Raw genomic sequence first — 24,315 nt, forward strand, 5'->3', positions numbered from 1 at the left:
CGTCCCTGGCCTCAGCAGACACAATACCATGCTTTCGGAAGTGTACGACAAAGACCGAAGAACACCCATTCCGCAGACAAACTCCCGCTAAGAAACCTATATACAGCACAACGCTTCAGACAACTGTAGCGAAATATAACGCTGCACCCGCGGCAGAAGTTCAGACTACTGTTCGCATATGTGAAAGGCCAATGCTTTGTTTTACAGTGTGTGTTACTATGCCATGTACTGAAGCTGAAGTATTGTATTTCTTAATATTTACAGTACAATGATGCCCGGGTCTCCAACCAAGTTTATGTAAAAGGGACTACGATTTGCAGATATACAAGAAATGAGTCCACCTACGATAAATATGCGGAAAATTCTGAGACTGTAAATAAAAACGATAAAAAGTAAGCTTGTGACGGTTTCTTATGACACCACCCAAAAAAACCACTCGGTGTGATACACCGGCGCTGTTGGCTGGTCTCCTTCTGTTCAAACATGAAATTAATGACGTCACACTCACTTTGGGAACACGATGGAAACAGCACTGTGGCGTTTTGTGTAACAAACACATGTGCCACAAAACAAGAAATTGTTATTTGCTATCTGTGCTGGGATCAGGTAAACTTTTTTTTATCACGTCCGTCTTTCACGCTGTAATAGCCACTGTGCATATACTACGAGCGGACCTTTGTTCTCTTAGTTTACAGCTCCATTGTTTACGATGGGTATTACCAGGCCCACGTCAGAGCCTCCCTGCGTTGCAGGTTCTATAAAGACGGACGCGACCTATCTTTCGAAACGTTTCAACAGACTCCTTAGCAACAATATAATGCATTGCAGCACAGTGAACAGTTCTGCTGTCCATCTTCAATGTGTTCCACACAGTTCAACGCCGTGTTCACGCCAATTTTTGAACAACGTGATTATAATTTGAACTGCATTTCCTCCGTTCGTGGCACGCCATTTCTCGCTCAGCACTGGCGATATAGTGCTGTAAGTTTATAATTCGGCTTCTTCTGACACGACACTCCGGGCATGGGAGTGAAAACTTCGCTTTAAGTCGTCGTAAGGAAAGAGCAGTAATTGGAAAGTGTCGACACCGAGGGGCGAGTCAGTAAAACAAGGTACATACTAACCGTTTACTCGAAGAAAGCTCTCGGGGCGGTGGCTGACGGGTCAGAAGTCGAGTAGCTTCGGTCGGTACCGACAGCCAACTTAAACAGGCAAAGATACTGCGTTTAGTGCGTCTACGCACTCTTAAACGAACGTACGTTATAAGTATCAAATATTGGGCAGTAGATGTCACAGGACGATGTTTACATAGAACCAACATGGATACAATAATATCCGTGTATTAGCAAACAGTATTGAGAGCTAACGTTCGAAATATAGGTCCGAACTCTACACCGTCTTCTGACTCCTACCGAAACAGCTACTGTCAGCCACCGCGCCGAGAGCCACGTTGCTCTGCCGGTTGCACCGACTGTTATCGATCCGATCTGTTTATTTTCTACGCTGAAGGAAAACCGCGATAGAAGTAATGTAGGTTGACGATGGGTGTCTTATTGTACAATACAGAGCCATTGCCTTGCAAGCAAATAGTGACATGTTCCGCATACTCCACGGATATCGATTTTATTAGTATTTTCTTGCACAATGTTGTGTGAAGAAGTCATGAAATGAAACATAAGTAACATTAGAAGTAGAATATCCTGATTTTTCTCGCAGCGAGTTACTACATTCATCAGTTTTTCTTCTTTCGTCCAGGTGGGATAGTAAATAAGAAACCTTGATATCTGATGAGTGTCAGGATGACCCTGTAATGGTTATGGGCTACTTTAATAATAAGGCTCGTAAGATTCTTGCTGCAGAAGGGAGGAGGATTACGATTTAGTATCCCGTCGGCGACGACTTCACTAGCGACGTAGCACAGGAGTGGGGCAGGTAATCGGTCGTTCTCTTTATCAAGGAACCATCTCGCCATTTTCCATAAGCGACTTACGAAAAACACCAGTCTGGATGGCAAGGAGGAGGTTTGAAACCCCTGTAGCGAGTCCAGTGTCTTACCAATGCGATACAACGCTCGGGGCTTGCCACAGACGTGAGAATCGTTTGCTCAGGCCACACAGCAAACATAAATATGTATCTTTACAACGTATCGTACTAATTATACATAAAATAACTCCCGATCAATGACAAACAAAGAACATTTACCCTTCGCAGCATAGGGAAAAAAATAAGCCTCTCAGGTTAAATTGTTATTCTATAAAATTATTGCCTCGACTGCGGGTAAACATTTCTTGCTGAACGGTCGTTTTCGTGAAGTTCTGGATGGGACGCTATCAGGTGAGGAATCATAGCGCCGGATACGGGGAATTTTGATTGTGTATCAACTGATACATCGGCTGTGCAAGCACTGTGTTCTGCAAAATTATATTATATAAACATATTTCTTGTTGCATTCGTCACGTTACAGTGAGAAATTTTCTATAGTTCTCATTGTTGCGCTTTGACAACAATAAGAAATTCCTGTCTTCTAGTGAACTTTGATCATCATTATGCTGTGCCCAATATACTAACATCAGCGTATTTTCTTTCATGCAGCAAGAGGCTTTGGACGTAGACGAGGTAGAATCATGTGCACGTCTTAAATTCACTGCTTTCTCCTGCTTGTGCACATAATAAGCCACCCGCATATGAATAATGCCCGTACCACAAATTTACAATCTCTAGACATTAGATTTATTTATTCCGCCTCGCCAATGCCATTGACAGTGTGGCACTCAGTGAGTACATACTTCGTTACCTTATTTTGTCATTAAGTATTAGTTAATTTCAAGGCCTTATCTAAAAAGAAAAATCTTTAACATGGACATGACGAACTACAGCAAAGATTTTAACAACAATACGTTACGTTGCACTACACATCGATAAAATTTTTATAAACTCATTACGCAAAATACGGAAGTGGAACGGAGCTCAGAACTTAGTTTATGCATACAGCAATTAAACCCATCTTTATACTTGACCTCTTACTCAATAGAAAAAGTTTACCTAACTGTGAGAGCGGCAGCAGAGGGGGACTGATAAGAAATTTTATCACTTGCTTAGAAATTTTCTCCATAGAGTTGCAAGTTGTCTTCGTATGTCATATTGTTGCTGCACTATGGAGCTGTAGCTTTAACGGAAATTTTAGGCCCAACTATAAGCGCGAAATTTCATAGGAAAATTTCAACTTCAAGTTAAGCCTCATTCTTCGGAAAAATAACCCTTCAGCGTGACTCTCCGTGTCCTTTTATTCGCGTGCACACAACAGTGTACCACCGTTACGTGATCGTTCCCCTTACTTTTTCAAATATCTCTACCACTATAACCCGTGTTACATATTACTGCCAGATTTTGTGGACTTTCTTGTGACTATGACGGAAAAGTCGATCTTCGCACTTGCAGTTCTTAATTGCTGCAGTTACTCACCAAACAGCTGATAAACAAGTTCAGAAAAAAATTAAAGAGCGTAATTTAGATATGAGACGTACAATATTCAATGTCTTTAAAAAAGATGAGAGGTGTAGGCCCTTAACATTAACTTACAGTAAAAAAATATAGAACCCTGCCTTGTAACAAATACGTTGTTAACTATGTAGCCTGCTCTCCTGTATTCGAACGTCATCCGCTATCATTCTCGGAAGTCCGCGAAGGCGTCTTTTCTGTAATGCTGCTTGTCGCGGAAGTTGTTCGGTTACGATAATGTCTTTGATGACACTGCAGAACGAACACACGGAGAAATTGTAACACAGACAGCTTTCATCTGTGCTTCTCGCGCGTTATATTCTTTGAGGCAGAAAGAGGACGATCACTTCGATAGCATTTTGTATAACAATTAGAAAGTAGACTGAATAATTTCTGTAATAATGGAGAACATTTTCGGAAGAGGACATCGCCTTACTTTTATCAAGTTTAGATGCAGAGACTGCTTAAAAAGTAAGTACCCGAGTACTACAACATATATATTCTTCAGTCAGAGACGAGATTTAATGTGTTGGTCTTCGCCGTCAAACTCTCAAAGACAACTAGCTACGAGTTTGAGAGACCGCTACAATTTCTGCGTACTTCTTGTAATTGAGGTTCGTTATCGTGTTACTCGTCTTTCCTACTAGCATCCGAAGAAAAATATTGTTTTATTGTCTTTTCAGTTCTCCTCTGCATGCAAATACTCACGTTCATAGTAATAATTTCTTGCACAGACATTAGATTTTGGCTTGTACCACGTTTGAACAATAATATCTGCATGTTTTTTCCTAATGGATAGCTATACGGTATAGCTATTTCTTAATTCAACATTCTGCCACAGTGTGCTGATGACTTTCTTAGAATGTGATTCTTTCACCTGTGTATATGCTATACCTAATCGACTACGCAATGTAGGTACAGGATCAACTCGTGCTGAGTAACTAATCAACAACTACTACTCGGTGATCTTTCGTGGATGGTTCAAAAATATTGTTAGACAAATATAAGTGTCGATTTAATCATGTAAATTTTCGTTTAGTAACAAATAAAATTGAGAGATCAGTGTCTTATGGTAGTTTCGTATGAAGGTTGTGTGTAAGACTTAACGATCGCTAAGGGTAGTGACTTATCAATGATGCTAAAATGATAAAAAAAAAGGCAGAAAGAGAAGAAACTGCGCTTTAATGAGTATGCAAAAGTTTTATTTAGACATTCCCATCAGCAGTTCCTCGAGCGTTGAAATGGTTGATATTTATTATGTTCTTACAGAGAACAGAAAATGCACAAATCGTAAAGACACATTTAAGTTGCTATTCTGAAATGCTATACTGAAACGTGCACAAATGATGTTTGAAGAGTGGTATTATTCGATTTCAGTAGAATGTGAAGCATGCAGAGGAGTGTGACACACTTGTTTCATGTCTCCTCCGTCGGAGGTTCGCGTCCTCCCTCGGGCATGGGTGTGTGTGTCGTCCTCAGCGTTAAGTTAGATTAGGTAGTGTGTAAGCTTAGGGACCGATGACCTCAGCAGTTTGGTCCCATAAGGCCTTACCACAAATTTCCAGTTTTTTGTTTCATGTCTCTACCTCTCTGAGGTACGATTTACTCGGTAATACATTTTTATTATTTATTTTCAACAAGCAAAGAGCCCCAAATAAAAGCCGAATTTGATTTTTCATTTTTTCACGACGGTTTTTCATCGTTGTTTTTAAATTGTGCAGACTTCGGGAGATCTATTTAGTTCAGAGGAAAGTATGACATTGCCCGACACTGTTTAGTACGTCGGTGTTGCCGCAAACCGTAGTTGCGTTCGTGGAGGAAGGTTCTGTCGACATACTCTATTTGCAAACGAAGGCCAGTAAAAGATCTGTCTTTAAATTGAATATCGTACTGTCCGCAGTTTGTTACACCAGCATCAGATAAACGTAAAGACAGGCCCAATAATGGCAGACCTTTTTGTTTACGGATCCATAGTCGTTCCGTTTCCACACAAAGAGACTGTGAACGATAAATATTTTACGAATAAAAGTCCGTCGACTGACGGTATTTCGGAACGACAGCTCCATGCTCAGGGATTCCAAGACTGCCATGAACCTTTGCGTCAGGACATAGTGAAGCAGTCGCACATGACAGATGTTATGTTGTTATGAAAGTACAAAAACGTATGGTCGCTGGGAAAACCAAACTACAAAGCCATGAAAATGGAAATGCCGTGTGACTAGGGCCTCCCGGCGGGTAGACCGTTCGCCTGGTGCAGCCAGGCAGTTGACGCCACTCCGGCGACTTGCGTGTCGATGGGGATGAAATGATGATGATTAGGACAACACAACACCCAGTCCCTGAGCGGAGAAATCTCCGACCCAGCCGGGAATCGAACCCGGGCCGGTAGGTATGACATTCCGTCGCGCTGACCTATCAGCTACTACAGCGCCATAAAGTACATACATATTGCGAGGATCTACTTCATTGGTGGCGCATGGCGAAATTCTTCTTAACTTGTTTGGTTTTCATTGCGCATACGTCGTCCACGAAACTCCTGCAGGTATGAAAACATTGAAAATAAACATCCTTTCTGATAAAAGACACTCGTTTAAAGTATTTCTGCTCTATGAGTACGATAAATTGGAGAACAAGAGGCCTGTCAGAAATGTTAATTTTCGCGAGAAATACGTTAATCATAATGAAAAGAGATACAGAGTGTTTTTACCATTTTTAGATGATCTTAGAAGGAACAGAACAAGGTAAGATGAAATAAGGTCTTAAAATTTGTGTTAGTTATGATTTATACAATTATTCATAGTAGTACGAAAATTATTATCAAGTTGTATAGGTTAACTGCCGTCGTTAGCAACTGTAATAAAAGTCTTTATGAGACCAGACGCAGTTCACTTTATTTTAAAGCATTTTTAAGTGGTCAGGTTTTGTGTTGTTTATAAAATTCTTCTTCGTGTTCCAAGTGTATGTGTTGGGTTTTTGTACATAGCACTTTCACTGCACGTAATATATTCACGTTTCTGTGTTGGAAGGTATCACTGTCGTTTACCCATTTCGCAGAAACCCAGCACATACAAGTGAAATACGGAAGAATAAAACAAACAGCAAAAAACAAAAAAGCTGACCACTCAAGATGCTTTAGAATCGAACAAAACGCGTCTGGTCTCAATAAAACTTTTACTACAGTTGCTAACGACAGGAGTTAACCTGCACAACTCGTATATGTGCAACTACGTAAAAAAGAGGCCGAAAAACAAAGAAGACAACAGACAAATTATAGTCTTTAACAATAATCTCGCTTCGTGAGTTATATACCTGTTGTTGTTGTTGTGGTCTTAAGTCCTGAGACTGGTTTGATGCAGCTCTCCATGCCACTCTATCATGTGCAAGCTTCTTCATCTCCCAGTACCTACTGCAGCCTACATCCTTCTGAATCTGCTTAGTGTATTCATCTCTTGGTCTCCCTCTACGATTTTTACCCTCCACGCTGCCCTCCAGTACTAAATTGGTGATACCTTTATGCCTCAGAACATGTGCTACCAGCCGATCCCTTCTTCTAGTCAAGTTGTGCCACAAACTCCTCTTCTCCCCAATTCTATTCAGTACCTCCTCATTAGTTATGTGATCTACCCATCTAATTTTCAGCATTCTTCTGTAGCACCACATTTCTAAAGCTTCTATTCTCTTCTTGTCTAAACTATTTATCGTCCATGTTTCACTTCCATACATGGCTACACTCCATACAAATACTTTCAGAAACGACTTCCTGACACTTAAATCAATACTCGATGTTAACAAATTTCTCTTCAGAAACGCTTTCCTTGCCATTGCCAGTCTACATTTTATATCCTCTCTACTTCGACCATCATCTGTTATTTTGCTCCCCAAATAGCAAAACTCTTTTACTACTTTAAGTGACTCATTTCCTAATCTAATTCCCTCAGCATCGCCGGCCTTAATTCGACTACATTCCATTATCCTCGTTTTGCTTTTGTTGATGTTCATCTTATACCCTCCTTTCAAGACACTGTCCATTCCGTTCAACTGCTCTTCCAAGTCCTTTGCTGTCTCTGACAGAATTACAATGTCATCGGCAAACCTCAAAGTTTTTATTTCTTCTCCATGTATTTTAATGCCTACTCCGAACTTTTCTTTTGTTTCCTTTACTGCTTGCTCAATGTACAGATTGAATAACATCGGGGAGAGGCTACAACCCTGTCTCAGTCCCTTCCCAGCCACTGCTTCTCTTTCATGTCCGTCGACGTATAACTGCCATCTGGTTTCTGTACAAATTGTAAATAGCCTTTCGCTCCCTGTATTTTACCCCTGCCACCTTTAGAATTTGAAAGAGAGTATTCCAGTCAACATTGTCAAAAGCTTTGTCTAAGTCTACAAATGCTAGAAACGTAGGTTTACCTTTTCTTAATCTTTCTTCTAAGATAAGTCGTAGGGTCAGTATTGCCTCACGTGTTCCAACATTTCTACGGAATCCAAACTGATCTTCCCCGAGGTGGCTTCTACCAGTTTTTCCATTCGTCTGTAAAGAATTCGCGTTAGTATTTTGCATCTGTGACTTATTAAACTGATAGTTCGGTAATTTTCACATCTGTTATGTACCTAAAGAGTATAATTAACATACGCGAATATCTTGGGCCACACACGATGTTTATTTTCAATATTTTCAAAGCTACAGTACGTTTGTTGACGAGGCATGTGAAGTGAAAGCGAAACAACCTACAGTTTCATCTCGGGCAGCCAGTGAAGCAGATTTTAACAACGTGCCAGTATTTTTTAGCGCCGTAGCTGTTTTTTAACCAGTGACTGTACCTTTTTGCTCTTATATAACACCGTAGCATTCCTTAGGTGCGACTGCTTCACCAGGTTCTGACGAAGAAGCGAATTTCACTTTAAAATACGTATCGGAAAAATCCGAATAAAATCCGTGTAGCCGACGAACGTCGGAGAAATTGTGTGACAGGTTGTGTGTGTGTGTGTGCGCAGGCAAGTCGCCGTTCTTCCCCGGGCTGGAGGAGCAGGCGGCCCTGCTGGAGGAGTCTGGGCCGCACCTGGTGGACGGGCAGGTGCTGCCGCCGCCCGCGCCCTCCCTCAGCTCGCCGTCGCGCTCCTCGCCGCACAGCCAGGGCTCCGAGACGGGCGAGCGCTACTCCAGGAAGGTCTTCGTGGGCGGCCTGCCGCCGGACATCGACGAAGGTAACCACCAACTACTTCTGAATCGTCGCCTCTTGCAAGGGGGTTCGTTGGGGCATTATTAAGTGATGCATATTCGGAATATGTAGCGACTTCCGAGGTAGTGGTTACGTTGCGGACTTAAGTTCCAGCGGCCTGGGACCATACTGCAAACACGATCGACCACCCTCCGAGCCACCCCACGGTTCTCCGAACATGTTATCAAATAATTATAGTTCTCTTTTATTTATTCCTACCTGATCTAAGGCTGCCTCTTGTATAGTCTAGATCAGGGCTTCCCAAACTTTTCAGCTGGCGGACCCCTTCTTCAGTCGAAAATCCGGCGGACCTCTAGTCAGTCAAGAGCACAGTAACTTTATATTTCAGAGCGAAACCCATGGGAACTGAAAGCTTGTTAATGCAAGTGCCATGTTCCCAATGACCCCCCCCCCCCCCCCCGCGCCGAAGTAACAATAGTCTTTGGTTTAGAGATGAATGAAAACAACTTGAAATTAACGATCCAATTTGAATTCCCAATGTATCCAGACAGTTACTAGTGGATTTTCTCACTTTGTTCAAAACACTATAGCCTGATTAAAATTATTTGGTAATTGAAATTTCACACGATGGAGCTGTCTTCCTCCAAGCGCAATTAGCGTCACGTCCAAACTGTTCGCTGTTGACAAGCTGCCGCTTATGGTCTGTTCACTTCCACTATTTTGCTACTGCTGTGTAAGGGGCAAGCATATTTCGTAACAGTCGTGTGTGTGTGTGGTTTTTTCGTGAAATCCGAAGAAAAATGTTCAGATGTATGTAAAGTCTTCCTTTGGTGGTCCTCCCTCCTCATTCATTTCAACTGGAAACTTCCCTTGTTGTGAAGGCGATGGAGAAACTGCACCCTTCTTCAATGATCCTGACTTCAGCCGCCGATCCATGTTAGAAGTAATAACCTGGTCAAAAATCGACTTATGAAATAGGTAGTGCACTGACAAAGCGAGTTTAACATTTAATGATGCCTGGGGCCGCATACGTGCCAGCGAGTGCTGTGATTGGTCGACAGAGCTCGCTCCGCGCATGCGTAAAAGGTTCCTCACTTAGGAACCGCAAAGGCTGCTTGGGGATACGACCTCAAGTAAAAGTACACATGTTTTTCACCCGAAAAAAAAATAGTGATGAATTTGATTTTCACATTTTTATTCCGTAATTTTACTCATTATTTTACACGATTTGGTGAAAGGTGGCCGCGGATCCTCTAGAAAGAGCCGGCGGACCCCTAAGGGGTCCGCGGACCACAGGTTGGGAAGCCCTGGTCTAGATTTTTGGACTACAGTAGAGCGTCGATTATCCGAACGTCGGTCAACCGGACGACCGCTTAACCGAACTGTGCACTCGCTCGCACCAGGTACTCTCCCACCCTACCGTCCATCATCCCCCTCACTCCCAAACCAAGTTTCCCACAGTAGTCGCCGCACTGGGCCACCGCTGGCGGAACATTGCTTCTAATGGGGCCTTCACAAGGCGCTGCTGACCTGCCAAGCCGCCAGTCGCTGTGTTTCAACAATCAGCACACTTCTGTCGGCTTGGCACTGGCAGTAGAAGTAGCGGCAGTATCAAAGCCGTTCACAGCAGTTTGAAGGATTGCGCGCCCCCAACAAGAGCTTCTCACGGTGCAGTCACCTTCTGTTCTCTGTTACGACCACTTGCGTGCTCCTGCGTGAAGAAGTGAACTTAACGATATAAAATGCTTCAATGTAAACGTGTTGTCCTTTCTATGAGGGACAAGTACGAGATTATTACTATATATTTCTACTGAAGTTGCCTTTGTATGTTACTTTGTAATACTAAGAGAGATGCCTGTTTTTATGAATAAATTTATTGTACAGTACTTCTTTTTGGCAAATAAACATGTACAGTTCGATTATCCGAACAAACCAGTTTTCCCAACACCCATGTCCCCCAATTACTTCGGATAATCGACGCTCTACTGTACTTCGTATTTCTTGCAAATCCAGGGCTCTGGAAGTTGATCTTCGTCAGCAGTGTCATCCTAACTAACGACCTGCATTTTTGTCGTACAGGACGTATGATGCCACTGCCATCACTATGGGCAGCAGAAGTATCGATATAATGCTCAATGTTAACATCACAACATTTACGTTTTGAAAACATTTAGCGGCTATACGTCCGTAATATTTGGGAGCATATAATTCGACATGCGAACGTGACTGAGAAATAATAACGTGTAACTCACAAGGGGAGGGCACAATGTCGGGTTCACAGATTTACTTCAAACTTTATACACCCTCAGTAGGCCACTAAAACAACATAATGGGCTACTAGTAAGGTGCACTACTCTGACAATTCCGAGAAAATAGGAAGAGAAATTTTAGGCGTCTGTTATGTGTCTTATGTATCTGTACGTAGGTGCTAAACGATAATGTTAATGGTGGTTAAGTGGTTAGCGCACGAGTTTCGTAAAACGGCCGTGAATAAGGCGACTTTTGGCGACGGTTCAACTCCCGCTCAGACATAACCTTTAATCTATATTTTTTTCATCACTGGTCGTATTATTTAGTTTATATGACATTTTAAGGTAAAATAGCTAAAAAACCTACGTGTATTTGCATGAAGTTTCAGTGAATTTCATATTATTTGACTACTTATTTTTAAATACATTTAATTATTAGAACAAACATATTTACAAACATCGACAAGTGAACGAAGAAACGCATAGAGTTTTCCTGAAAATGTATGCCTGTGGTGATCGAGATGCAGACACAGAGGCAGGCCCCATTTGACAGTTAAACAGCGTAGTGGTGAAACTTTGCTAATGTTCTAAGAACAAATAGTGTAGGTGCAATTTTTTTTAATATCACAGAATTTACATTTTTAATATACTAATGAAAGTGGCTCACTGTTCTTCGACTACTGCAGATAATGAATGTCATGACGATTCAAACTGTCGCCTCGTCCGCGACCCTCTCGCAAAGCGCGAACGCTGCCCACTTGACCACACTGATTTCTTACGGCCGGCACCTTCGCACAGATGCATCAGTTACATAACAGACGTGTAAAACTTCTCTTGAGATTTTTTCGGAATTGCCAGAGTAGTGCACCTTTACTACTTGCACATTACGTTGTTTTAATGGCCTACTAGAAGTGTATCTTACTACTTCCACATTACGTTGTTTTCATGGCCTACTAGAAGTGTATCTTACTACTTCCACAATACGTTGTTTTAATGGCCTACTAAAGGTGTACAAAGTAAATCCGTGATCCCAGCTTCGTGGCCACCCCTTATCAGTGTGATACGGCCTGTGCTGTGTGTGGCGAGACCCATCACCAAGTCTCGAACGTCGTATCTCGGGCCAGGGCCGTGCATTTTACATTTCGCTCGACCTACCTACCACGTACCAGGCTCGTGATAGTCACATTTGGCCCGAATATTGGACCACAAGTCTCACACGTGGTTTACATTCGGCACTTCCTTCGGAATACAGTATATCCTCATGACCGAGGTGGTTAGAATGGGACCTAAAACAGCACAACTTTAACTGCATATTTCGCTGTATATAACATATTAACAGATTTAGATTTCATTATGCTGCCGTGTATTTTTATTCGGGTACGTCAGGTTATCAAACGCAGCTCTTATGACTGGCAGCGTGATCGGTCAGCATGACCCATTCCCAATTGCTATTCCATATTTGGCATATTATTCTTAAAAATAATTTTTTTGCTTACGGCACGAGAAGTTTTATGATTTTTAGTAGTAGATATAGTTCTTCTCTACATTTCAATATCACATATGTATGCATTATGAAAATAATAGATTTCTACTCACCGTATATTAGAGACGTTGAGTCGCAGACAGGCACAAGAAAAAGACAGCTAAACAAATTAGCTTTCGGCCAAAAGGCGTTCTTCGGAAATACACAAAACACACACATTCACGCAAACACAGTTCTCACACACCACATGACCACGGCCGCAGAGAGTGGTCGAGTGCTTGCGTGAGTTGTGTTTGCGTTTGTGAGTGCGTTTTGTCTATTTGAGAAGAAGGCCTTTTGGCCGGAAGATAACTTGTTTGGCAGTCTTTTTGCTGTGCATGTCTGCGACTCAACGTCTCCACTATATGGTGAGTAGCAGTCTATCTTTTTCATAATATTGTCATTATTCCATCCCGGATTTTTCATTGTTTCATATATGTGTATGCAATATATGTCTTCTTGTATTGAATTTCCGAGACCTGCCAAAATTTTACCAACAAAGTTATCGAAACACTTCCGATGATTAGCGGATGATAGCTGTTTACAACTTGTCTCAACGCCATTTCCTCTTGCCACAGTTTTAAGTCATGTTGCGGACGCGGTATTGTGTTAGCAAGCCTATCTTGCTAGCGCCTCTGCCGGAAAATCCGACAGTTTGCAGTTGCTTATCGGTTTTTATTCTTTTATGGTTTCGCACGAAAATTAGGTATTATTTGGAAGCAGTGCTAGCCATGAAGCAGCTCCCACCTCATTCTGAAATCACATTTTTTTTAGTGCCTGAAGGTATCTCGGTGTGTTTCTACGTTAGGTTTTGGTAATCTACAATAAAGTATTCCACAGGAATGCTGGAATCTACACTATGTGATCAAAAGTATCCGGACACCCCCAAAAACATATTAGGTACATTGTACTGCCACCTACTGCCAGGTATTCCATATCAGCGACCTCAGTAGTCATTAGACATCGTGAGACAGCAGAATGGGGCGCTCCACGGAACTCAGGGACTTTGAACGTGTTCAGGTGATTGGGTGTCAGTTTTGTCACACATCTGTATGCGAGATTTCCACACTCCTAAACATCCATAGGTCCACTGTTTCCGATGTGATAGTGAAGTGGAAACCTGAAGGGACACGTACAGCTCAAAGCGTACAGGCCGACCTCATCTTTTGACTGACAGAGACCGCCGACAGTTGAGGAGGGTCGTAATGTGTAATAGGCAGACATCTATTCAGACCATCACACAGGAGTTCCAAACTGCATCAGGATCCACTGCAAGTACCATGACAGTTAGGCGGAAGGTGAGGAAACTTGGATTTCATGGGCGAGCGGCTGCTCATAAGCCACACATCACACCGGTAAATGCCAAACAATGGTGTAAGGAGCGTAAACATTGGACGATTGAACAGTGGAAAAACGTTGAGTAAAGTGATGCATCACGGTACACGACGTGGCGCTCTGATGGCAGGGTGTGGGTATCGTGAATGCCCGGTGAACGTTATCTGCAAGCGTGTGTTGTGCCAACAGCAGAATTCGGAGGCGGTGGTGATACGGTGCGGTCATGTTTTTGATGGAGGGGGCTTGCACCCCTTGTTGTTTTGCGTGGTACTATCACAGCACAGACTTACATTGATGTTTTAAGCACCTTCTTGTTTCCCACTGTTGAGGAGCAATTCGGGGATGGCTATCGCACCTTTCAACACGATCGACCACCTGTTCATACTGCACGGCCTGACGGATTGGTTACACGACAGTAACATCAATGTAATGCACTGGCCTGCACAGAGTCCTGACCTGAATCCTACAGAACACCTTTGGGATGTTTTGGAGCGCCGACTTCGTGCCAGGCCTCACCGACCGACATCGATACCTCTCCTCAGTGCAGCACTCCGTGAAGAATGGGCTGCCATTCCCCAAGAAACCTTCCAGCACCTGATACAACGTATGCCTGCGACAGTGGAAGCCGTCATCAAGACTAAGGGTGGGCCAACACAATATTGAATTCCAGAATTACCGATGGAGGGCCCCACGAACTTGTACCTCATTTTCAGCCATGTGTCCGGATACTTTTGATCGCATAGTGTATGATCTCCCTGTTACTAGTCACTCGTTACAGTTGATGGTTCTAGATTCAGTGGTGGGAAATCGCATTTTTCTTTTATACGACGAGATGTGAACGAAAGAATAGATTACAGGACAGCCTGCAATCTTCCTGAAACGAAACGAGGTACTAAATATCGACACCTATCTGACATATAAAACTGGTGATTTTTTACGGTAAACAATCCCTGCATTTGACAACAAAGAGAAATATCTGTTGCTTTTAGTACTAGTTTTAAATAAATAAATTAGTTTACATGCGAGTTTTCATGATAAACGTGTACGTTTTTCAGGAGACTTAGCAAAAACAATTGTCTTGGCCGCATCTGAAACTATACCTCCGTATTTCCCGTATGAAATGTACTACAAAGCAACAGCTAGAGCGGTATAAGATAGCTTAAAGATAACTTTGCATCCATATATGAGCTCTTAGTGAAATAAGTTCACTCTTAAGATGAAAGTTTATAGTACTTTTTGCATAACACATCCTTTTCTAATTCAATATAATTATAAGTAGCATCACAGTCCACCATTTAAACTTTCAGATCGTGTCAGTCGCTGCTAACATTCATCCACCAATAAGTAAGGTATAAATAAAAATTATACATTTATTTAATATGTTTTCACGTACTAAATGCATTTCCACGTTAGCTCTCACCAACAAAACGTTGCACACCTGTACTCTGTACAGCATTCACACAGTTATGGCAGAGTATCTGATTCATAACACACGAACAAATTCCATTTGTCAGCTGAGTATTCCGCTCGTGGAAAGTCTTAATTTCTGTTTCGTCTTAACATGATTCCCGCAACAACTGTCGTTTGGCGCTAGTGAGGCACATTCAATTTCCGATCCCCTTCGAATTATGGTTAGTATTCTTTCAGGACACAGGAATGGAAAAATCAGGCGAATAAATACATGCAGGATCTTGTATTTTCACTTTGCCTTCTTCTTTTTCACATTACTGATCGTTCTGTCTCGCGCGTTTTACTACGTTTATCGTGACATCTTTTTCACGGAGTCTTACCTGCTACACCATACATCCACAATAGAGCTTACTCTTAACATATGCCGTTTATGTTTGCTCCGTGTTATTTAGATTCACGTTTTCTTTTTGATGAAATAGAACTCCTGCCGAGGAGCACCAAATTTTCATACCGGTACTACGGATGATTGACGTGCCAGTAACTGATACTGAGCCGACGTGGATCAGACACGAGGAATAAGTAGATATTAACTACCAATAAGCTTTCTCTACTGTATGTACCTCGCGCTTTTTCACTGTTTTTTATTCGCGGTGTTAGTTGCTATTCAAATTTTTACATATAAAGCCAAGCCAGATTAAAAATTCAGTCTGTTAGAAAATGATAGGGTGCATGAAGAAAATAGAGCTCCTCCACGTAGTACAAGTAATGATGTAACAATGTTGCGTATCGGTACACTCTCATATCGCTCAAGTAACACACAGCTGTAGTAAATTATTTGTTTCATGTATTGTAACCAACAAGTCGCGTTTGTATATTTTATGATTACCGGTCGCACCCATATTTTTTAGTTTCATCAGAAAGTAATTCTTAAATATTCTGTGTTTCCAAGTTCGTTACTGGTAATCGATGTAAGCAAACAATGAAACAAGAAAGTAAAAGTTTGCAACGCAACATTGTATTCGAACTCAGCAGTTATTGAACATAAAGGCTCTGATTATTACTGTACTCACCAAAAACCACTCGTTTCATTTGGAGAACGCGATCCGTTACGATGGCGACTGTCGGAGGCGCGTGCTATTGGTAGTCAATATTGCACACGACGACAATGAGCAAAGTACTTACTTGTTCTTCTAACGTTCGGAAAATCCGAATCACTTGTAATAATAAGGACTCGATAATCTTTTCGTCACCTTCATTCCTGATGTTATCAGAATATGTACTAATATCAAAGAATGTAATCTCTTTGAATATATTTTGTTTTAGTAACTAGATAACCGGAACACCTCAGAAGCCAATGATGGAGACTTCCGTTATGGTAATGTGTGCTAACTTTTTAGTGTGTTCGAATCTGAAGGTCGTGTTCGCATGACACTAGCAGAGGTAAAAGGTAAAATCGCACTACGGTGCCCTCAACCCTTTCGTTGCTTGCTGCCGAGGAAAAACATTACTGGTACATCAACTGTTGTGCGTTAATAATAAAGATATATATTAATAGACTGTAAGCATTCATTCATATTAATTGATTCTTCCGTCGCTTCTTGCTAGAACACTGTCATTATAAATGTAAAACAAAGCATTGTGTTCTTCATTTACAACATTTATTTACTCTAGTTGTAACTTGACGATTTTACTGGTGCTGCCAGAAGCGGAGGAAATTGGCACTAGTTGAAAGATATTCATATTTCTCCGAGTGGTCTAGTGGCTAGCGTTGCTGCCTCTGGATCACGGGGTTCCGGGTTCGATTCTCGTCCGGGTTGGGGATTTTCCCTGTCCGGGGACTGGGTTGCCCTCATCATTTCATAATCATCATCATTCGTGACTGTGGCAACATTGTGAAAACAATTGGACGTTAAGGTGCCCCTAGACGCGATGAATTACCGTGGACATTGTTTTGAGTAACGGTACCAGGACTGCGGTAACAGCAGACGCTTCCTTCCGCTCACCTTTCCTCTTCCCTCGCAACGCCTTTGCCTTTCGCAACAGCCGCCGCACGAATCGTCAACTTACTGTGGACAAACAGTACTGACTGCAACCAGGGCCGGTTCGAGGAGAACATTACCCCATCACAAGCAACTAATTGGCACCTCCCCCCCCCCCCTCGTCAGTTTTCGTTACTAATTGTGATACGCACTATTTAGAATCCGTAGCAACTGTGGCCCCTCAGGCGCTCCTCACAGCTTGGTGCCCCTAGTGGTGTCTTGTGTCACTTCGGCCTTCAACCAGCTCTGACTACAACCTGTTATAATGCACATTCTGTAAATCTCAGTGCAAGACAGCATTTTTTCAGAACAATGCACATCATCTTACTTAATATGAAGATTAGTAATGCATGCATTAGTTAGCTGTTATTACAAAATCGTACAGGAAAAGTTGTGATTCACATTTACAGAGGTGTGTATATGATGTGTCACCATCCTCTTTTAACAGGTGAATGGACTATCAGATAATCAGGAGACTCCAGTGGGTGTTTTGTGGATAGGATGATAAACAGTCTCCCTAGTTTCATTACTCTTTTGTACATACTTTAATGATTTAAAAAGGGCCACCAGTTAAAATTTGTACCTGTAAATGTGTTTAAGAACCCAAAAGTAATGATAGATAAGTTATGACATAAATATAAGACACTAGAAATGATAAACACTTTCCATTTGCTTTACCAAGGGAAAAAAAAGGAATATGGCAGCTAGGCATAATTATTGGAAATGACAGATAATTACATGAATATCCTTCCATGTGAGAGGCAGTATTTATATTAATGTAATGTTTTTGTTTTCAGATGAAATCACTGCTAGTTTCAGACGGTTTGGTCCACTGGTTGTTGACTGGCCACATAAAGCTGAAAGCAAGTCGTATTTCCCTCCAAAGGGATATGCCTTCCTTTTATTTCAGGTAAAGTTTGATAAGTAATTTTTGTGATGTGTGTGTGTGTGTGTGTGTGTGTGTGTGTGTGTGTGTGTGTGTGTGTGTGTGTTCAAGAAATGCAGGCGTTGTTGTCCTGTGACAGATATTCCAATAAGGATAATGGATTGCTTCTTTGAACCTAATGTGGACTCAGGAAAAATGTGGTTCTGTTTTACTTCTATCGTTTTCATGCTGTTAACATTAAAACAGGGTTATTAGACAGGGAAAGTTTGAAACACCAATATTTTTATGTTTGCCAAGGAAACTGTCTTAACTTCACTACTCTATTCTCTCTGTAATTATTTCCTCACAGACTCTGCCATGTTAAAAATAGTTATCAGTAAATTTGACGTAACACATTTATTATCATACTATTTTGTAATAATGGAAAGGTTATCAACCTGTGATTTATAAAGTAAAAGTTAGAAGTCCTCTGTCTATGGTGTCCAGTTGATGACCTCCTCATTGAAGAACTTACCTTTAACTGTTGGACAAAAGCTGCTCATCTGATAAACGTAAAATTTGGTATGTGTTACATTAATGCAATACAGATAACTGTTCAAATGACATTTCTTTTATTTTAATCGGGCCTAAGTATGCACACAAACCTAAGTTTGAATTCATAGCAAGTACTGGCAATATCCAAAGTCGCTGATCGTTGGTATATCTGTGAATAGCAATAATAACAAAATTCTTTGTCATTTTTTAAAATAATACTTTATTATTAATACTGTGCTCCTCTTTACAGGATGAGAGCTCAGTACAGCAATTAATTGACGCTTGCATCCAAGATGATGATAAACTGTACCTGTGTGTGTCTTCACCGACAATAAAAGACAAGCCTGTGCAAATCCGGCCATGGCGTCTATCGGATGCGGACTTTGTGCTAGATGCCTCGATGCCACTAGATCCTCGTAAGACAGTATTCGTTGGGGGTGTGCCACGTCCTTTGAAAGCAGGTAACAGAATTTGTTAGTGCTTTTCAAGCTTTTCATCTTGTATAATTCAAAATTTGTTATCTCTTTTACTATCCACGTATTTAGTTATAATTAAAAATTACATACAGAATGCTAAATGAGAGACTATGATCACAAGTAACAAAAAATGAAATTGTGCTCAAAAATACATTCATGAACTTTATTAAATATTTATTATGCATACAGTGTCTCAAATGAAGTGATGCATGTGTGTAGCAGTGGACTGAAATTTGGGAAAGCTTTATTCAGATTTCAGTTCAGTTCATGTGTTCCTGTGCTTTCTTTTTTGAAAATCTGATGCTTAGATGTGGGCACAAGATGTACATCATTACTGCACTTATCCAGTGACTGCTAGTTTTTGGGGGAGTGCAATAACATTTTGAGATGCTTATGTAATACGAAAAGGGAATCTCATCTGAAAACTTGTGCAGCCAGACTGGACTATCACTGGAGAGGTAAATGGAATGTTTGGAATTACTGTCAACATATCAATAAAAATAATCCATTTTTGAAAATATAATATAATTGGATAGATAAAAAAATATTCAGAAAACAGCTTCAAAAGAAAAACATACAAAAGTAAGAAAATATGTAAATTTTTGGAGCCAGTTGCTCCTTGTGGCTGAAGGCTTGAAGGGGAAGAAGGAAAAGGAGTGGTGAGGTTTAGGAAATGGGAAAGTTGCAGAAAAGTCACCCAGAAGCTTGTGTCTGGTAAGCCTCCCATGATAACAGGTTCTGGGCAATTTTTCTGTGACTCTCCTCATTTCCTAAACCTCACCAGTAACTTTGCTTAATCCCTGTTCCTTCCTCTTCAACCCTTCACCCTGACTCCAAATGCTTGCACTTTTCTTTATCTTCAAATTATATTATATTCTGGAATTACTGTCAGATTTACTTATAAAAACTCTTAAATCACTTGGTGAAATGAAGCTCTCCAGAGAGTTAAGACTGGTAAATAGCTGTAGACATATGAAATGTCATGCAATTTACACATCAGTGTATCATTCTTCAATATATTCCATTTTATCATCTTGAAAACAGAGGATTAAAAAGATTTGTTGCTGCAGAAAGGATTTTTTACAAAATTTGTTTGATTTATGCCAAAACTTAAAGTTTCTGGTCACATATTTTTCACCAGTGCTGTAAGAAATGCCAGAAGACACCATCAGAGATAAGCTATCCACATTGTATGACCATCAAATATTTAGAGTCCTCACTCTCTTCTGATATGGAATTAGTTTCTGAGTTTGTGTCTTTCCTGTTTACACAGTTATTTTGGGAACTTGAAATTTTCCTGACAGTTGAAAATTGTATGCAAACCCAAGACTTGAACTCAGGACCTTTGCCTTTTGGGGGAAGTGCTCTACTGACTGAGCTATCAAAGCACAACTCACAAGTCCTCACAGCCTTACTTCCACTACTACTTCATTTTCTACCTTCCAAAATTCAGAGAAATTCTCCTCCAAAACTTGAAGGACTAGCACTGCTGGAAGAAAGGATATTGTAGAGACATAGCATAGCCATCCCTGGGGGATGTTTCCAGAATGAAATTTTCACTCAGCAGCAGTGTGGGCGCTGATATGAAACTTTCCTGGCAGATTAAAACTATATGCCAGACTGAGACTCTAACCCAGGACCTTTGCCTTTCACAGATGCTAAATGCTCCACTGACTAAACTACCCAGACACTGCTCATGACCCATCCACAAATCTTTCTTTCACCAGTGCCTCATCTTCTACCTTCCAGTCATCTCCTACCAGGTCAGCTACTTGTGGAAGTAAAGCTGTGAGGACAGATTGTTAGTTCTGCTTGGCTAGCTCACTCATTAGAGCTTTTCCCCTTTAAGGGCACACAGGTCACAAGTTCTGGTCACGATTCAGCACACAATTTTAATCAACCAGGAAAGTTTCACACCAATACACACTTTGCTGCTGAGTTAATATTTCATTCTTCTCATGAACTTGATTATATAACTACATTTACATATAGTTTATAGGAAAACTTCTCATAAACAGTAATTGTGTCATTTATATTTAAAATTATGCCCTTCTATGCTGGCTTACTTACAGAGATTTGTGTTCTTAGAAAAATTAGCAACTTGAGGAGTATTTTCTGGTAGCTACATTTGTAAAATTAATGTTCTTTGTCCATATTTGTGAATGGAAAGATGTATGCCAGAGAAACAAAAGAGGAAGAGGAGGTAAATAAACAAGCACTTGAAACAGAATACAGAATGATGTTGATGATTCATCTTCCAATGAACAGTCAATGAAGTCAGTAAATATTTAACTCACATAGCAGTACAAAACACTCTTCACAAGTTTCTGTTAAAGATGAGACAGGAGAAACACTGTAGAAAACTATGTCAAATAGTGGTTTTGAGACGTCAGAAAATACAGATATATTCTCTGCTGAAAATTATGTCAAACAATTACATTTAATAACACCATACCTCAACAATTGAAGAAGACAGATGTATTGCAAAATGTATCTATAACTTCTTGCAAAAGACAGCAATCAACCTATACGACTTGTACCTTTAAATTTTCTGAAACAGCCTGTCACAAGCTTTCACAATGGGGAGGGTGGGGGAGGGGGGGGGGTCAGGAGTATGCGTGCAAGAGTGGGGGGAGGGGGGGCTTGAGGGGGAGGGCAGAGTGGGGTGGCAGTTGCCCTTCTGGGATTTGGGAAGTAGACTTTTTATTCACATCAGAATTCTGATGCATTTCTATGATTGTCTATGGTTATATTTAGCCAATAGGTGAATTATTTTGGCATCATATTGCTGGAAGTAATAGGAATTATTATGGTTTTAGCAATTGCTGTACAACTTAGGTTTCTCTCATTGTCATGTTGTTCATGGAAAATTATGCTTTTCCCTTGGCTCGGTAATGGTTTCTGCGCTACTTTGCATTCAGTCTTTGCAGAACATTGCCGAAACAAAGCGCTCAAACTTTAACTTTTCTCTGTTGTCTGCTTGCACCGCCCTTATCGAACTGGGACTCCCAATGTGGAGCCTGATATCAATAACCAGCTCATTGCTCTCCACACTCACCAGCAGAACATGAATGTGGCTGGAATGTGCCTGGCTGTCATCCCTCCAAAAATCACTCAGGGCCACTCTCCCTCCATAGCACAACTTAATTTCAAAAGTGGTTCACCATTTGTCTGTGAACAAACTAGATCTGTGACTTCTTGCTGACTTATGACACTCACTTTTACATGCAAGAATGACCTAATTGCAACAGCTGGAAAGAGAAAATATTTTTTCTTTACTAGAGAAGCAAAAAAATGTGGGAATTCATGATTGAAACATATCCTCTCCAGAAGCTGGCACCTATTCAGCATCTGTGGGGTGCAACATGCAGTCATAAAGTATTTCTCTGTCACACAGTTGGCACCTCTTCAGAAGAAGATGCCAAACAAGGAAAACGAGGAAAATCTTTGTTCAATCCTAGGCTGTTGAGGGTCAGTTCTACTGTGAGTTTCAAAGTGGTTTTGTGTTTTCACCCTCATTTAGTTGAGCATTGGATCTGGGATTCATTTTACACAAAACACCTATCACATCTGGTTATGCCAGTTGAGACTAAAACGTGGAAGGCATGAAAATAATGAAATAACTCAACCTGATCAGACTTGTAAGCAAAGTGTTGCATGTGGCGCCAAAGTTAAATGTTTTGTTTTCAAAATGAAATTCCTGTTTGCTCACCTTGAGGTTTAGTCATTCAGGTTTTTTCCTCCATTTCAGATTTTGAATTTTCAGCGTCAGTCTGCCATTTCTGCTATATGAAAAAACATCTTTATTGAATATTTTTTAGCTTTATTTTTTTAACCTTTTGGAAAAGCTGTATCTAATCAAATAATGATGTAATTTCAGATCATTAACTGAAAAAGGTAACATCAGCATCATAATTATTATGTAGAAAAGATGCTCTTTGCATTCTCTAAGGAAATATGCAACAATTTTGGGTGTGAAAGTAATCCACCTCAAAAAATAGTATATGGACAGTTATCCTTCTTTTGAGATAACAATTAATGTTATGGGTCTCCCACAAAATTAAGTTATTGGGGCATGACGTATCTTCAAAATCAAAAGATCAGTTACATACCTAAAACGCCAGTTTTAGAACCTTGACCGCACTTGAATATATTTTTGTGGATGCCTGTATACTCAGTACATACAAGGTGGGTTCCATAAGTAAATTGACCAAGTTCACAGAAAATCATTTACTGAACATATTCATACGAGTCAAAAATTTTCAAAACACCATGCTCCTGCATTGATACACTTCTGGGGGAAATGTTTCCAGGCCTGGGGGGACTCCTCTGTGATGTCCGTTAAATCCAATGTGACATGAGCCAGGGTGTTTTCAGTTGTGTCCCAGTGTTTCCCTTTCAGGCCTCCTATTAGGAAAAAAAAGATCTAGGGGAGCCAGGGACAGTAGAGAGGATGAGGAAGCTATGGGTTGTGGGTTCTGGCCAGAAATTCATTGACAACGAAGGAGCTGTGGCCTGGCATGTAGTTACAATGCAGATTCCACTTAGCAGTGTGCAGCTCTTCTTTTTAGTCTGATGAACACTTTCCAGTAGAAAGCTGCTTTCACATTGCCCCCCCCCCCCGCCCCCTCCAGCTATGAGTTCATAGTGGACAATGCCTCTTATGTCAAAGAAGTCAGTGAGCTTGGTTTTGATCCCGGACTTGTTTGTGCTTGCTGTCTCAGGGCGGGGCAATGCTGGAGTGTACCACTGTAAACTCTGCCTTTTTGTCTTTGGGCCATGCTCAAAAATCTATGATTCATCACTGGCGATAACTAAGTTTAAAAAATTGGGATCGTTTTCATGCATTTCCAAGAGTCGTTGGTACCATAGAACTCACATGTCCTTTTGTTTGTTCATCATCATTTTTGGGATTAGTTTGGCATACACCTATCTCATGTTCGAATCTTTGGTTACCATGTGATAAACAGTTCTTTTCATCATGTTTAAAGTTTCTGCTATGAATTGAAGGCTCAACCGTCAATCAGAATTCAGAGAATTGTATCACATTTTCGTCAATTTGGGGGTCGACGGACGTCATTTGTTGGATTCGTCAGTGACTTCCTCTGGCCCTCCTTCAATGACTTGTGTCACCAAAGAACTTATGATTTGGACGAGCAATCATTCTCAAAGGCCTTCTGAATTAA

General features: G+C 40.9%; 1 protein-coding gene across 1 annotated transcript in view; it reads left to right on the plus strand.

The window, feature by feature from the left end:
* The window catches only part of LOC126259157 (translational regulator orb2), a 468,570-nt gene that overhangs the window by 412,517 nt on the left and 31,738 nt on the right, over nt 1-24,315 (plus strand). The window contains exons 3-5 of the mRNA XM_049955702.1: nt 8,494-8,703; nt 18,031-18,143; nt 18,904-19,114. Of these exons, the coding sequence (XP_049811659.1) occupies nt 8,494-8,703; nt 18,031-18,143; nt 18,904-19,114 (534 nt within the window). The remainder of the gene's footprint in view (nt 1-8,493; nt 8,704-18,030; nt 18,144-18,903; nt 19,115-24,315) is intronic.

This window comes from Schistocerca nitens, chromosome 5 (genome assembly GCF_023898315.1).
Source record: "Schistocerca nitens isolate TAMUIC-IGC-003100 chromosome 5, iqSchNite1.1, whole genome shotgun sequence".
Classification (NCBI taxonomy): Eukaryota; Metazoa; Arthropoda; class Insecta; order Orthoptera; family Acrididae; genus Schistocerca; species Schistocerca nitens.